General features: G+C 38.4%; 1 protein-coding gene across 2 annotated transcripts; it reads left to right on the forward strand.

The window, feature by feature from the left end:
* LOC109228762 (lisH domain-containing protein C1711.05-like) lies at positions 10,685-14,230 on the forward strand. 2 transcript variants are annotated; one of them, XM_019393965.1, is made up of 3 exons: positions 10,685-10,937; positions 12,161-13,492; positions 13,800-14,230. In XM_019393965.1, the coding sequence occupies exons 2-3, from the start codon at positions 12,201-12,203 to the stop codon at positions 13,804-13,806; spliced, it is 1,299 nt and encodes a 432-aa protein (XP_019249510.1). In that variant the 5' UTR covers positions 10,685-10,937; positions 12,161-12,200; the 3' UTR covers positions 13,807-14,230. The 2 variants fall into 2 exon arrangements, with proteins under 2 accessions (XP_019249510.1, XP_019249509.1); XM_019393964.1 differs by lacking the exon at positions 10,685-10,937 and adding an exon at positions 11,300-11,580.

Here is a 14,679-nt window from a genome sequence, read left to right on the forward strand (position 1 = left end):
TGCAAGATCCCCTTGGAGCCTCTCTAAATCGCTTATGATTTGCCGGACAAATGTCATCACCGCCACAAAGAAAGTGGTACGGGTCATATCCTCACATGCCTGGCACTTCACAACAATATAATCGGCAATGGACCTGATCCTCTCTCTGATCCTACCCTTTTCCTGAAGTAGACGCCCGACTTGCTGATTACGGGCTTCTAATACCTGAGTGGCGTGGAGATGTTGATTTTGCAGTTGTTGCACTTCTTCCTCCATCTGAGCCATAAGATCATAACATTGTTCCCTTTCAGCTTTAAAATCCTTGGCTTGTTTGATCATTTTGTCCTTGACAGTGATGACCCTTTTCTTTAACCCCGCAACCTCATTGTCGTATTGCTCTTTCAACTGCCTCACCAGGTTTGCTCTTTCTTCTGCATTCTTGGCCAGTTGTTTTCGAGACCTTGCCAACTCATTCTCCGCTTTGTTCAAATCAAAACCATAATCATCCACTTTCTGCCTAAGGTTCTTTATGAGCTTTTCATCCTTTACACTCCTAGCGGGATTCTCGGCTGCTATCTTCATTTCTCGAATTTGGGCTCGTAAGGCTTCATTTTCTTTGGCTAGTTTCCTCTTTTCTCCTTCATCGGTCGCGGCTTGCAAACTATTTTAAAACTGAAGATCCCGGACCTGCTTTTCCAACTCCCCTATTTTGGCCCTGTATTCTTTCTCCTTGGTCAACCAAGCCCACTGTTCTTGCGACGCCCCAACGAATTCTTGGATGTGAGGCTTTTTGGTTGGTCTTTCTGGTTCAGCTCTTGCAGTGTTCTTCTTTCTATACCAGGCAAGATAGGCGGGTGAGACCTCGCCTATAGATAGGTCACGTACCCGAGTGTTCGCTATCAAATACTGGCACTCGTTCTAAATAGAACGAACTGTTTCCTCATGAAATTGGCCGTTGGAGCTAACCTCGACTACATGAACACTAAGATCTTCATCTGGATGCACTACTTGACACCTTCCCGATTGTCTCATCACACGGTATGGAGCGTACGGCTGGATGCCTCGAAGACCCATTAAGAGGAAGTAAGGACCAGTAGCGGGCATATACACAATTTCTTCAACAGGAAGCCAACTTAATGTCCACTCTATCTGCCCTGCAGTGATGGAGCGAAGGCGGGATACCCAATCTCCAAAACCTTCTGGCAACTTGAACCCTGAAACCCTTGTGTCAAACTCTTCAATGCAACTTTTCTCAGCGGACCCATAACTCACATACTGAGGGCGGTGACACAGGTGCTCGATCATCCACATCTGTAATAGCAAATTGCATCCCTCGAAGAAATCTGCCCCAGCTCTACAAGCTGTGAGAGCTCGGTATATCTCAGATAAGATTATCATAGGGGAAAGGGTGCTTTTGGCATTGGTAATCAAAACTTTAACGACTCCAGCCACCCGCAAGTCAATATTTTCGTCTTTCCGGGGAAATACCACAAGGCCTAAGAAAGCTACCATGAAAGCGAAACGCCTATGCTCATCCCATTTTGCTCGGTTCCCTTTGCTACAAACCCCGCTTTCCGGATTGTTGAATCCTCCTACATGCCCGTACCTTTGGTATATAAAACGTAGAGTGGAAAAACCATCCTCCAACTCGGTATATGGGACTCCCTTGCTTATTTTTAGCAAATCCATGAATTTGTGAGAGTTAACAGTCCTTGGAGCGATCAAATACTTATGCCTTAGACCTTTAGTACTTCCCATATAGCCTGCTATCTCCTCCAAGGTGGGTGTGAGTTCAAAATCCGAGAAATGCAAGACGTTGTGAGCTGGGTCCCAAAACGTAACCAATGCCTTGATGATGTCTGCCCTAGGCCTTATCTTCAGCAAACCGATGAGACCTCCCAAATGTAGCTTGACCTTATCCTGCTCTGATTTACCTAAATCCTCCCACCACATATGCAACTCCAAAGGGATCTTGTTCATGATTGTTACTGATAAACCTTGACCCGTGCTCATTCTGCATAATTTATTCAAATGATTTTAATTAAACAAAAAACTATGACTCATTTTGACTCAAGAAAAACAACGCCAATTTTCAAAAGTTCATTTCAAACTAAAACCCTGTTTTTGCAAATACGGCCTTTCAGCACTTCGGGGAGGAAGATTTTAAGGCTGTGCCTGCTAACTGGCCAAACTCTTAAAAAAATGACCAAAGGTAGCTGTTCTTGCAAAAACAGCCTTCCGGCGCCCTTTTAGGGACATTCGGCTATTTACGACAAGAATGGCATCACCTAAAAAAATAAAATTTTGTTTTGTTTTGGGCTACTTTTGCAAAAATAGAAGTTGGACCCGATGGGGGTTGCCTACGTATCCCACGCCCTATGGGAATCAAACTGGCGTAGTTCGGGCAAATAAAACAAAACCAATTATTTTGAAAACAAAACCTTTCTTTCTTCTTCTTTTTTATTCTTTCTCAAAAATCCAGCAGAGTTTCAGTTCCATTTTGGACATTGGGTTTTCCTTCAAAATAGGTGATTACCTCTCTCAACCCTCACACTGCTATTTTCTTTCCCAAACTCTCCCCTTTTATTTAAAAGCCGGTCAGCATGCAAATCCAAAGCAGATAAATGCACAAGTAGGATGCATCGGGATGGTCTGTTATTTTGGGTACACCTGTCCTAGATGGACCCAACCCCTGTGTTGAGTCCCCTAAGTCAAAATGCACATGATGCAGATAAGCATTCCTACTAGGGATCCGGCATGAGGCTGAGTTATTCTAGGTTTAAAACCTGGGTTTATTTGTTCTAGACTTGGTCTACTCGAGCGGACAACTCGAGCCGAGGGGGGGCTTCGTACCGGTAACCAAAAGATCCTCCGGCTTTGCAACTTGTCTGAGCCTCGTCCTATTTGGAGTATGACACTAACAGAAAGAAGTCACGACCAGCGTGCACTCCTCGGGAGGGAGAAGAGAAGGGTTTCGTAGCAGTTTATATATATTGTTCAGATAATATCAAAGCGGTAAAAAGCAACATTTAGCACATTTAAGCCCAAACATGTAATAAAAATCAGATAATAAATAAAGCCAAATACAACAATTATTCCAAGCTCGAATTCTCGAACCCTGAACCGAAATCTGGGTTCTTGTCCCCAGCAGAGTCGCCAGAGCTGTCACACCTCCTTTTTACCACCCCCGGAAAGGAGTATAATAAAGGGAGTTTTTCCAATTAAAGGACAATCGAAACGGGATTCATTTATTAAGATTCAGAGTCGCCACTTGAGAGATTTATGGTGTCCCAAGTCACCGGTTCAAAATCCAGAATCGAGGAAAGGGATGACTCTGTTTAACAGTCCGCGAACCAGAAATTCGGGTAAGAAATTCTGTTAACCTGGGAGAAGGTGTTAGGCACTCCCGAGTTCCGTGGTTCTAGCACGGTCGCTCAACTGTCATATTCGGCTTAATTATCTGATTTAAAAAAAACATTTTGAACCTATGTGCAATTTTAACTCTTGGCCGCTTTTATTTAATTATTTTTTAAGAAAGATTGCAACGCCATTTAAAATATGTTTCGGGTCACGTCACATAAATGCGCCCGTAGCCCATAACACATTTTATCTAACATTGAGATTTGGGTCACATAAATGTGCACCGGAGTTTAGGAAAGTAGATTATTAAAATATGCGCCTAAAGTAACTACGCGTTGTTAACTTTGCGGGGGGCCATGAAAATTCACTAAATGGCACGCCCTGAGTTCTAAGTATTTTAAAAGAAATAATTAAAGAGGGCCACGCATTTGTGATTTTATTCGGCGCGGCGCACCCCGATTTCATTTTTTAAAGGATGTCTTAACTAAATTTCGGTGGGCCATGACTATTGTGTTATCTAATATGGCCTTCCTCAACCTAATTAATGGGCTTGATCAGTTAGAACTAAATGTGATTGAAGGTTTCCATCCAATTAACTAATGATTCACATGAGGAGAACTACTCTTTTCGAACGAAGGATCGGCTCAGCATAAATGGACCAAGGGCCCAACTAATAACAAATGTGATCAAACATGGCTGCAGAACTAATGTATGAAAAATTGGGCTCCAAATGAAGCCAGGCCCAATGGTGTGTTCACAAAAGGGCAATGATTAGAACTGGGCCCTCGTTAAGCCTGGTTCTTGTGATCCGACTGGCACATACCCAAGACACAATAATATAGGCATAGTTGACATTAATCACATAAACATGAGGTCTAATTAATAGATTTGAGTTATGATTTAAATCCTTTGACATAAGTTAACTAAACCAGAAACAAATTCATTTTTAGCATTCATTTTTGACCCAAGTCTGTTATGACTAAGCAACACTCACAGTGTACTAGTTATTTGATAAAGAGCTGCACAGCACGACTAAAAAAAAACATTTGAACCTGCATAATAATAGCAAATTACTCATCAGTTTCGAACGACCTAAATCACTAACACCTTATACAACATTTGAATCCTAATAGTAACTTTACCAATGACAATAAAACACACATAACTCGCAACTTGGAGGTTTGTTGAACCATAAATTCATTACTTGAATCACAGTTCTTCAATGACACACATATCTCGTAGATAATCTGATTTGGGATATAGGGATGGGTGAATCAAGTAAACATGAACTCAGAACGTTGAACCCTCTTTTGACCCATCAATTGCAAGAAAACTTAACCCACCGTAGAGCTGGAATAACAAAACAAAGTCCAAACATCTCATGACTCTAACAGTCCAAAAGTAGCTATAACAACAAGAACTAAGAACTAACTTTATGCTTAATACAAGCTAATGACAACTCTTTGTAATGAGCCTGCAGTACATCAATAATGTCAAAACCATGTTGTTTACACAGAATGAAACTCAACTAAACCAATCCAAGCATGTTGAAGCTATTAAACTCCAGATTTCATTTCAACTTCAAGCCAAACATCATGATAAGGGTTCAGGAGCAGGTACCTGATTACAGCAAATACACAACGAAAAATGAGTTGGAATTCAAGGAGAAACAGCAGCAGCAAACTCGAACCAGCAGAACAACAATCAAAACAGACTTGAAACCCAAAAATAAACCAGTTTCAAATGGACCTTGACCCAACCAACTTCAAACCAGACCTTAATGATTCGAATTTAATCCATTTTTTACCCCAGGAAAAGCCAGGAATCGTTTCAGAAAAGGGAAGCTCCAGCAATCACAATCAAAGTTCAATGGAACAGTATTTTTACTGAAATTTAGCCTATTCTCTATTTTTCAGAATTTGATCTCTTAGCTCTTAAGGTCTTTGGGGTCTCCAAAATCTGACTTGCAAGGCAAGAATGAAATGCCTTTATAGGCCAGCAATTAGGGCAGCCCCTGCAGATTTTAATTTTACCCCTTAAGTCCTTTTTAACTTCTGCTTTTTGCTTAAGAATCCCTAAAATTTTGACTTGATACCCAAGCTAAGGCCTAAAATTTACAGGAAACCCCTACTAGAAGCTTCTGAAAACAGTTAGCAAAGATTTCCTATGTCCTATTGCCTAAACTACCCCCCAAGTTCCTTGTTTTTACTTTAGCCTACCTCATGGGTCACTCAGACATGGGTTATGAATCCAGACGGGCTCAATGATCCAATAACCGTAGGCTCAAGTTCAAATCAGACCAAACTCTCTCAGAATGAGGTCTTAAAACCCAAGTAACAAAGCTGGCCCAAAACCAAATCGAGGCATGGAACGAAAACACTTAAATAACTTCAGACAACTAAAAAAAACTAAACTAATTGACTAATTAATTATCACAAACAGGCAGGGAACTAATTGAACTATTAAAATGAACCTAATTAAATCACACTAAGTGACCAAAACAAAAGGTGAAATCAGAGATCTAAACATGCCATTAACAAAACTAAATAAACCAAAAAAATCAGATAACAACTTTTAAAGGAAAAACAAACACCAAGAGAAGAGGTTTTGGGTTCAGGACCTTGGCATAGTCTCAATTGAGATGGCCTTTGACCAAAGAAGGGAGAAGAACAAAAGTGAAACACAAATGAACCGAAAGAAAAATGAAAGGGACTCACCGGCTAGGCTCGAATCGAAACGGGTACTCTGAGTCAACCCAAAACGATGTCAAACGTTTGTTCTTGGTGAAGAACAAACGAATGTCATCATTTCGTGCTAAAGCAGGCTTGAACAAGCCAGGAAATTCAGGAAAGTGACCTTGGATGCGCAGGTTCAATTTGAACTCCTAAGGCTCGAACCTCGGATTCAATATTCGAGGAGTTCTGGGCATATTCGAGGGGAGCTGGTTATAAATTTAGGGAGAGAGGATCAAGGGGGTTATGTGGTATTGATTTGGGTGAGTTTGGTGGTGGCGCCGCCACCGGGGAACATTGTGGCGGCGCTAGAGTTTTGAAGATTCGAGGGGTTCAAGTGGGATTCAAGGGAGGCGGGTGGTGGCATGGGTATGAGGGGAAGGAGACGAACCAGTGGTGTAATTTTGGTGGTCATCGGAGACCTGCCGCCGCCGTGGGGCGATTTCCGGCAGCGGCGGACGGTGGCGTTACAGGTGAGGGTTTGGAGACGAGGAAGGGGTAGGGGTGTTTGTTTGGACACTTATATATCAAAACAACCTAGCTTCCTAGCNGTTCGATCGAGAAACCTCGACGGTTGGGATTTGTTCTAAACAATACGGCGTCGTTTCAATGGCTGGGGAGGTGGACCGTACTGGGGTGTGAATTTGGGCTGGTCTAGGAAGCGGGTTCAAGAGGGGGGGATGTGTTTGGGCCTGTTGGAACGAAATAAATCAGGCCCAACTCTGAACTCTTCAATCATTTCTTTTCCATTTCAAATCAATTCTTTCAAAATTCTTTTTCTTCTTTTTTTTCTTTTTTTTTCTTTTTTTTTCAAAATTAAATAAAAATCCAAATTAAGTCCTAAAACCTAATTAACCCTAAAAAAACTAATTAAACCTACATAGTAATTATCACAATTAATTAAAACCTAAATTAAAAGGAAAACTACCAATACTCCAAGATTAAATAATATTAAAAAAAATGCAACATAAACTATTTTGTGATTTTTCATTTTTAAAACAACTTAATTACTAATTAATTCTTAAGATGCAAAATTAACTCCTAAATGCACATGCACATATTTTTTGTATTTTTATTAATTAAACAAAAATAAAAATGCACAGATAAATGCAAACAATTAACACAAAATGCCACGAAAATCCACAAAATTGCAAGTAATGAAAAGAAATCATTTTGTTTTGAATTTATGGGAGTAATTCATATAGGGCAAAAATCACGTGCTTACACCCGGGACCTCAACCAAAAGCACCAACACATCCTAAAACCTCATTCAAACTTGTTCCAATCATCAAATACCTCAAACAACACCAAATCCATCAATTCACATCGAATTCAAGCCTAAGTTTTCTAAAAACTTCCGAAATACGCTTTCGATCAAAAACCCAACCAAACCACGTCCGAATGGACTGAAATTTTGCACACACATCCCAAATAATATAACGAAGCTACAGCAACTCTTGGAATTCCATTCCGACCCTCGGATCAAAATCTCACCTACCAACCGGAAATCGCCAAAATACTAACTTCGCCAATTCAAGCCTAATTCTACACCGGACCTCCAAAACCAATTTCGATCACGCTCCTAAGTCAAAAATCACCTCCCGAAGCTAACCGAACCATCGGAACTCACATCCGAGCCCAATAACACATACGTCAACATCCGGTTGACCTTTCCAACTTAAACCTTCTTAAAAGAGACTAAGTGTCTCATTTCTTACCAAATCCACTCCGAACGAAAACTAATCAACTTGATCACATAAAATACGGATAACGAAGCATAAAGAAGCAGAAATGGGGGGAAAACGGAGCGGTAACTTATGAGACGACTGGCCGGGTCGTCACATCATGCCTCTTGGTAAATAAGGAATGATCATGGGCACTCTGAGTGTACCCAGCTTGTAGAAGGGCATTTGTGAGTTTGATATTCCATTGTCTAGATGCCTGTTTCAATCCATAAAGGGGTTTCAACAATCTGCATACCTTGTACTCCCCCTGTTTGTGAAATCCCTAATGAAGATCCATGTAAACCTCTTCAAATAAATCTCCTTATAGGAAGGCATTGTGACATCCATTTGAAACAAGGGCCAATTCTTGGAAGCAACAACACTTATCACAGTTCTCATAGTGACCATTTTGGCCACTGGAGAGAAAGTTTCATGATAATCTAGTCCTTCTTGTTGTGTATAGCCCTTGACAACCAATCTTGCCTTGAACTTATCTATTTCCCCATTGGCCTTGTGCTTAATTTTGTAGACCCATTTTAAACCAATGGGATGTTTCCCAGCAGGAAGGTCTACTATCTCCCGTGTATTGTTTTCTTCAAGAGCTTGAATCTCTTGTTCCATTGCATTGACCCAATTCTGATCTTTAACAGCATCCTTGAAGGATTTTGGCTCAGTATGAGCTGAGAACACTCCTAGGTAGGATTGATATGCTGGTGATAAATTGAAGATCCATCCTTCTTATTCAGTAGCATCCACAATGTAGCCATAGGGGGCTTGAGAGTCTTGTTTAGGGGGAGAACTTTACGGGACAAGTGTTACTGTGTCACTTGTGTTTTCCTCTTCGTGAGGTTGTTTTCTCGATTTTTTGTACTCTTTTTTTTTTATTATAGTGGATTGCTCATCTCCGCCGTGGACGTAGGTCAGTTAACCGAACCACGTTAAATATTTGTGTCTCTTTTGGTAGATTTCTCTTTTGTTGTCCGATTTATCGTTGTTGAAGGTTTGCTTTACTAGCTTCCGCACGACATCTAACTTTTTTCGTTCCAAACAAGTGGTATTAGAGAGAGGTTCAAGACAGGTTCATCTTGGCGGGTTCAGTTCTAGTTGCAACCTATTTGACGGTAATCATGATTTTTGTCTGAGAAATTTGGCCGGAGTGCTACGCACGTTGAGACAAACTTTGTGGTGGAGATTTGGAGATGCGACCTATTGAAAGCTATGTGAAGAAGGTGGATCAAGTTTATTTTGTCAGAAAATCCAGGCCAAGGGGGAGAATTAGGTGTTTGCCATAATTTTTTTACCATATTTGATTTTCCTATTTGTTGAAGGAAAGGGCAACATGTTTACCTTAATTGGGTTTTCCTTCTTGTAGAAGGAAATTGCAGATCTCCTATATTTGGCTGGTCCTTTTTCTTGTAGGAAAATGTTTGGACTTCTATAAATTGAGGATCCTTTCTTCTCATTCATTAGCATCCATAATGTAGCCATAGGGGGCTTGAGAGTCTTGTTTAGGGGGAGAACTTTATGGGACAAGTGTTACTGTGTCACTTGTGTTTGCCTCTTCGTGAGGTTGTTCTCTCGATATTTTGTACTCTCTTTTTATATAGTGGATTGCTCGTCTCCGCCGTGGACGTAGGTCAATTGACCGAACCACATTAAATGTTTGTGTCTCTTTTGGTAGATTTCTCTTCTATTATCTAATTTATCTTTGTTCAAAGTTTGCGTTTACTAGCTTTTGCATGACACTTGACTTTTTCGGTCCTAACAAAATCCACGTTACCCCCTTAACCTTTAAGGGTTGGGAAACAATCCCCTCATATTTTAAATGGGAAAGGGAACCCCCTTATGCAATATTTTTTTGGTGAGAGTTTCTTTTTTAAACTTTTTATCTCTCGCTATCCTTTTAAAGGTGAAGTATAATATTTTTCATCCAAACCAATACTTGAATTTCGTCTTTCTTGCTTGTGAAATTTAAGATATTTTTCTATTATATTGAGGCCATTATTAAATTTTTGCAATAAACAAAAAAATCTTGGATATAATATTTAAGAAATATGCTAAACGCACATCACCATGGTTGCTTTAGCATTTCAATTTGAAGGGAAAAAGATACATTGAAATAGTCAATTCTCCGTTATATATATTAGAAGAAAGAATTGATGCTATGAGTATTAATCTATTTATGTAATTTTTTTGTATATTAAAATTATTATACTAAAGTCATTACTAAACTTTACTCGTTTTGAAAATATTTTTATTGAACAGAAATTATAGTTGATAATGTCACATTTGAAAATTTATTATGGAGGTGTTTTTGCATTACATCATATCTTAAACTATGCGGGAAGAAGGCTAAAAGGAAACTCCATAAATTGTATAGATCCTAATTGTTTGTCATATCTTGAGTTTTTGGCTATATTAGCGAAAGAACTTGGTTATTCTAAAAATTATCTATTGAAAAAAAAAAGATTTTTATTAAAAAAAAAATGTTTCACCGGAAAGCAATTGCACAAGAGGGTTCCCTTTCTCATTCAAAATGTGAGGGGGTATTGTTTCTCAACCCTTAAAGGTTAAGAGGATAAAAGCGGATTTGACTCTAAACTTTTTATGTTCCATATCACTTTCTTAATTAGTAGATAATACAGTTTTTTATAAAGTCGAAAGTGTAAGGAGAAGAAGTCCAAGATATATAATGCCAATCAGCTCAATCGTCGTTGACAAACTAATGCAGGCACAGCACTATGCCTTGTTGTGCTTCCCATTACCAATTAAGAAGCTATACCAACTAACTAATTTTTTTTATATAGTTCAATAAATATAAATGAAAGAGATATTCCTTCCTGAAATTGCCAAATTAGTACTAATATTTAATATTCTCCTGAGCTGTAATGATAATTACATCTTTGTGTTTATGTGCTTCCACAACCTTGGGTTGTCCATAATTTTCGTTACACAATATAACAACCAAACTGCCAAAAATAACTCTTTCCAAATTCATTCAACCGCCTCTCTGTTCTTCACTTTCTTTCTGTACCTTCCTACTTATAAACTCTTGTCTTCACAAAAATCCATTAGTTTCTATTTCCCTAACAATCAGCTATCTATAGTTCTGCAGGTTATGGATCATAATCTTTGATAAAAGGTGCCATTTCCTTTCTCCTTGTCTTTCTGTTCCCTCCCTTGTACAGTTTTCTTTTGTTGAATTTTTGCTGTTTCCATAATAGTATGATCTCAAGAATGTAAGATATTGTATTAGATGAACCTTTTATTAATTTTTTTATTTTGTATAATTTCTCTTTAAGTATTCCTTAAAGATTGTTCTTATCCGGTTGGTAGTTGTTTCTCAGTATATTATGAGCAACAGATTTCTACAAAAAAGTTTTTGGTTGGCATATAAATTTCTTTTTCTTTTTTTTCTTTTTTTTTTAGGGGGGGGGGGGGGGGGTTAGGTAGAGGGGATGGGAATTATATGGTTTAGGATGAGAAATAATGGGCAATAGTAATAAAATAAAAGGGTGAAAATTGAGGAGAACAAGATTGTTTTTGGGATGTAAGTTCATGGAAGTTGATCAATAGTTCCAATTATTATTGTAGAAATTTGGGTAAGATTTTGAGTAGTCCATTGTCGTTATTCTTTTTTCAGTTTTCTTCAATATATATCTCTCCTTTCTGTGTTTGATTTATTTGCATTTTCTGTGTGTCCAAGCTACATATTAATTTTGCTGGAAAGAGAAAGATGGAAATTATAGAACCATATACATTTCTAATCTGTGCACTATGAAGAGGTTTGTCTTTTTTTTTCCTTTTGTATTCTCTAGACATAAAGGTCAGAATAATTATAAGGAAACAATCTAATCTTTCTGCATTAAATTGGAGAAATTCTCATTCTCTGTGACGTTGTTGACGATGTATACCAGGCTTAGAAGGGCTACGAGGTTAGTGGTGATTAGAACTTAGTGAGGAAGAGGTAAAATATCAAATTTAAGCAAATGTTATAAAGGTGGCAATCAGTATATTTCAATGTCCAGTCTTAGGATTTCTAAGCAGCAAAAAAGCTTAAGAGCATGCAGAAGTACACCTAATAACATTGACATACAACAATAGAACATCAATCCAAGCTAGTAGAGCATTGTGAGAACTCATTATAAACTGACAAGTTTTATGCCAACTGATTGTCAACTTACCGCAACCCTCCTTTATTCGTACTTGGGACCAACAATATGTAATATGAATAAACTTACACAGTAGAGTGAACAATAGCATTACCATAACAAAGAAAAAAGTAATGCATGAGGAGACTGTGTCGAAGAGTCCATTTGATGATTTTTGTATGACTCTAACCTATTAAGTACTACTCTTTTGCAGAAAAATACAGGTTCAAAATCTTGTTAAGCCAAATAATATAATGGCAACTCGGGTAAAGGACACTGCTCCACCAGGAAAGGAGAAGAGAGGAACATCTCCTTTACATCCAATTGCTCATCATCTGAGAAGTCCCAATTCATCAAATACAAACTCTCCGGTGCGGAAACGAGCAGATTCAACCACCTCAAACAAGAATGTTCCCAACTATCTCAAGCCTACAATGTCTTCATCGAATGACACCAACATTCACAATAAGCCTACTCTAACTCGAATAAGATCGTTTGACAAGCCTCCTGTTGCTGCTTTGCAAAAAACTGCTAAAGAGAGAATTCTTCGGTCATCCTCATCGTTCTCAGGCAAGACTAGTTCAACTTCCCAAAAACCCCTTTCGGATAAATTATCTAGAGCATCTCATATGACTAAGGAAGCCACTGGTAAACAACGTGGCACCAGCATGTATGCTAGACCAGGGACCATAAAGAAGACTACAGCCACCGGCACCATCTCCAAGAAACAGGAGCCCAGCAGTGCTAGTCATAATGACACGCACAAATCAAGAAATGATCAGAATGGTTCAACACCAAAAGCGCCGTTAACTAATTCTTCACATGCAGCTGAGGATGTTATTCCTCAGGCTGAAACTGGGAAAGATGACACGTCTAAATCGAGAAATGATCAGGATGATCATAATGAATCAACACCTAAAGAATCAAAAATTACTGATTCTCCACATGCAACTGAGGATGTTATTCCTCAAGCTGAACTATCAGAGCAAGAAGATGATCAAGAATTGCCAGTCACTGATACTGAAAGTGACGTGATAATTGACAACAGTGAAACTGCAGCTACTGATGCAGGAGAAAACAATTCAGCCATTGAAGCTCAAGAAGAGCATAATGGAAATGTAAACAACGCTGAAATAGTTGTGGAAAACCAAGAAATCAGTCAGATGGAAGAACCAGAAGATGCACAACTTGTTGAAGAAACCAACACCAACAACCCTAAAGAACCAGAAGATATTACCAATGAACTTCATCTTGAAGAGAACACCGTAAAAGCAGTGGATGAGAACCAACAAGAGAAAGAAGAGGATAAAGGAAGAAACCAAGTAAAGGAAGCTGATATGGCAGAGGAAGGTGAAGCAGTGCAGGAGGCTAGTACTACTGTGGCATCATCAAAACCTCAACGTCAAGTGGTGCAAGGGAAGAAGGAATCTGTGGTCTCCAATGATGTGATAGAAGAGACTGCAAGTAAGCTTCGAGAGCAAAGGAAGAACAGAGTGAGAGCACTGGCTGGTGCCTTTGAAACTGTCATCTCCTTGCAGGAGCCCAAGTGAGTATTTCTGTTTCTGAGTATACATGTATTTATTGGTAGCTGTATGAACAAATCAGTATTATAACTTTTGTTCATATACCAACAAAAACGATGATAATGATAAAATCCATAGTAACAACAACATGAACAACAATAATATAATAATCAAATCATTTTATGTTTTTATCATGCATCTTAATTCTAATTAAAATCAACATGTGTTTCTGTTGAGAATTGATGCTTGCAACATAAAAATATATCTATCATGTGCAGTTCAATCGTACACAGATTTCTGATCAATGTTCTGGAAACATTTCAATTTCAGGGTGTAAATTATAACTTTTGCTAGAACTGGACATGCTTGTGGAAAGTCAAACATGCTGCTACAGTTTGGCTGATAGGGAATGCATCACCAAAATTGCATTCATCTAAAATGGTTGGTCAGAAGGTTATTTTTATTAGTAAATTCTAGGAACATACAATTCTTTCACAAAGACAAAAGAAGAAATTGGAAAACGAAGAAAAAAAAAAGAGCAAGAAAAAAAATGAAAGAGATAGGATGTGTATGTGGTTTTATTTTGTGTTGCTTTAGAGCTTTTCTCTGAACAGCTCTGTATAGAAGTACCAGTGGGAAAATATGCTGATGGTTCGTGTATCAATTGAAGATTTGGACACATATGTAATATTTCCCTTTGAATTTGCCACAGTTCTGGTGGGTAGTGATATTTATTTTTAAAGGACTGTTGATGGTCAAAATGGTAATGAATCAGATCGAATGGTAACTCGAAATATCATTTAACGACTTTCAATTGTTATTAGAAACTAACGTAAAGGAGATTCTACTTCTCAACTATGAACTCCCAGTAGCGAAAGTGACAAGTTAAAAATTAGTGACAGAATTTGACTTAACAGTAACTAACATTAGTCTAGATTTATGGTAAGAAAAGATCTAAGAAAGCTTGGAATATATAAAAGTAATACGGCATATATAAGAAATGGAAATGATTGGATTGATAGTTGTAATGATTGATTAGATGATTGGATGGTCCAACATTACCTATTTACAGACTTAAAGTTGATAGCTAAGCTTCGCTAACTACTTTATAGTATTCATATTGTGCCAGCCATGCAATTCGAACTGTCCACGTCCTTGTAACATTTCTCCTCAAGTTTCTTCATTTGTGGATCATGGACATATGTGGTAC

This window comes from Nicotiana attenuata, chromosome 7 (genome assembly GCF_001879085.1).
Source record: "Nicotiana attenuata strain UT chromosome 7, NIATTr2, whole genome shotgun sequence".
Lineage (NCBI taxonomy): Eukaryota > Viridiplantae > Streptophyta > Magnoliopsida > Solanales > Solanaceae > Nicotiana > Nicotiana attenuata.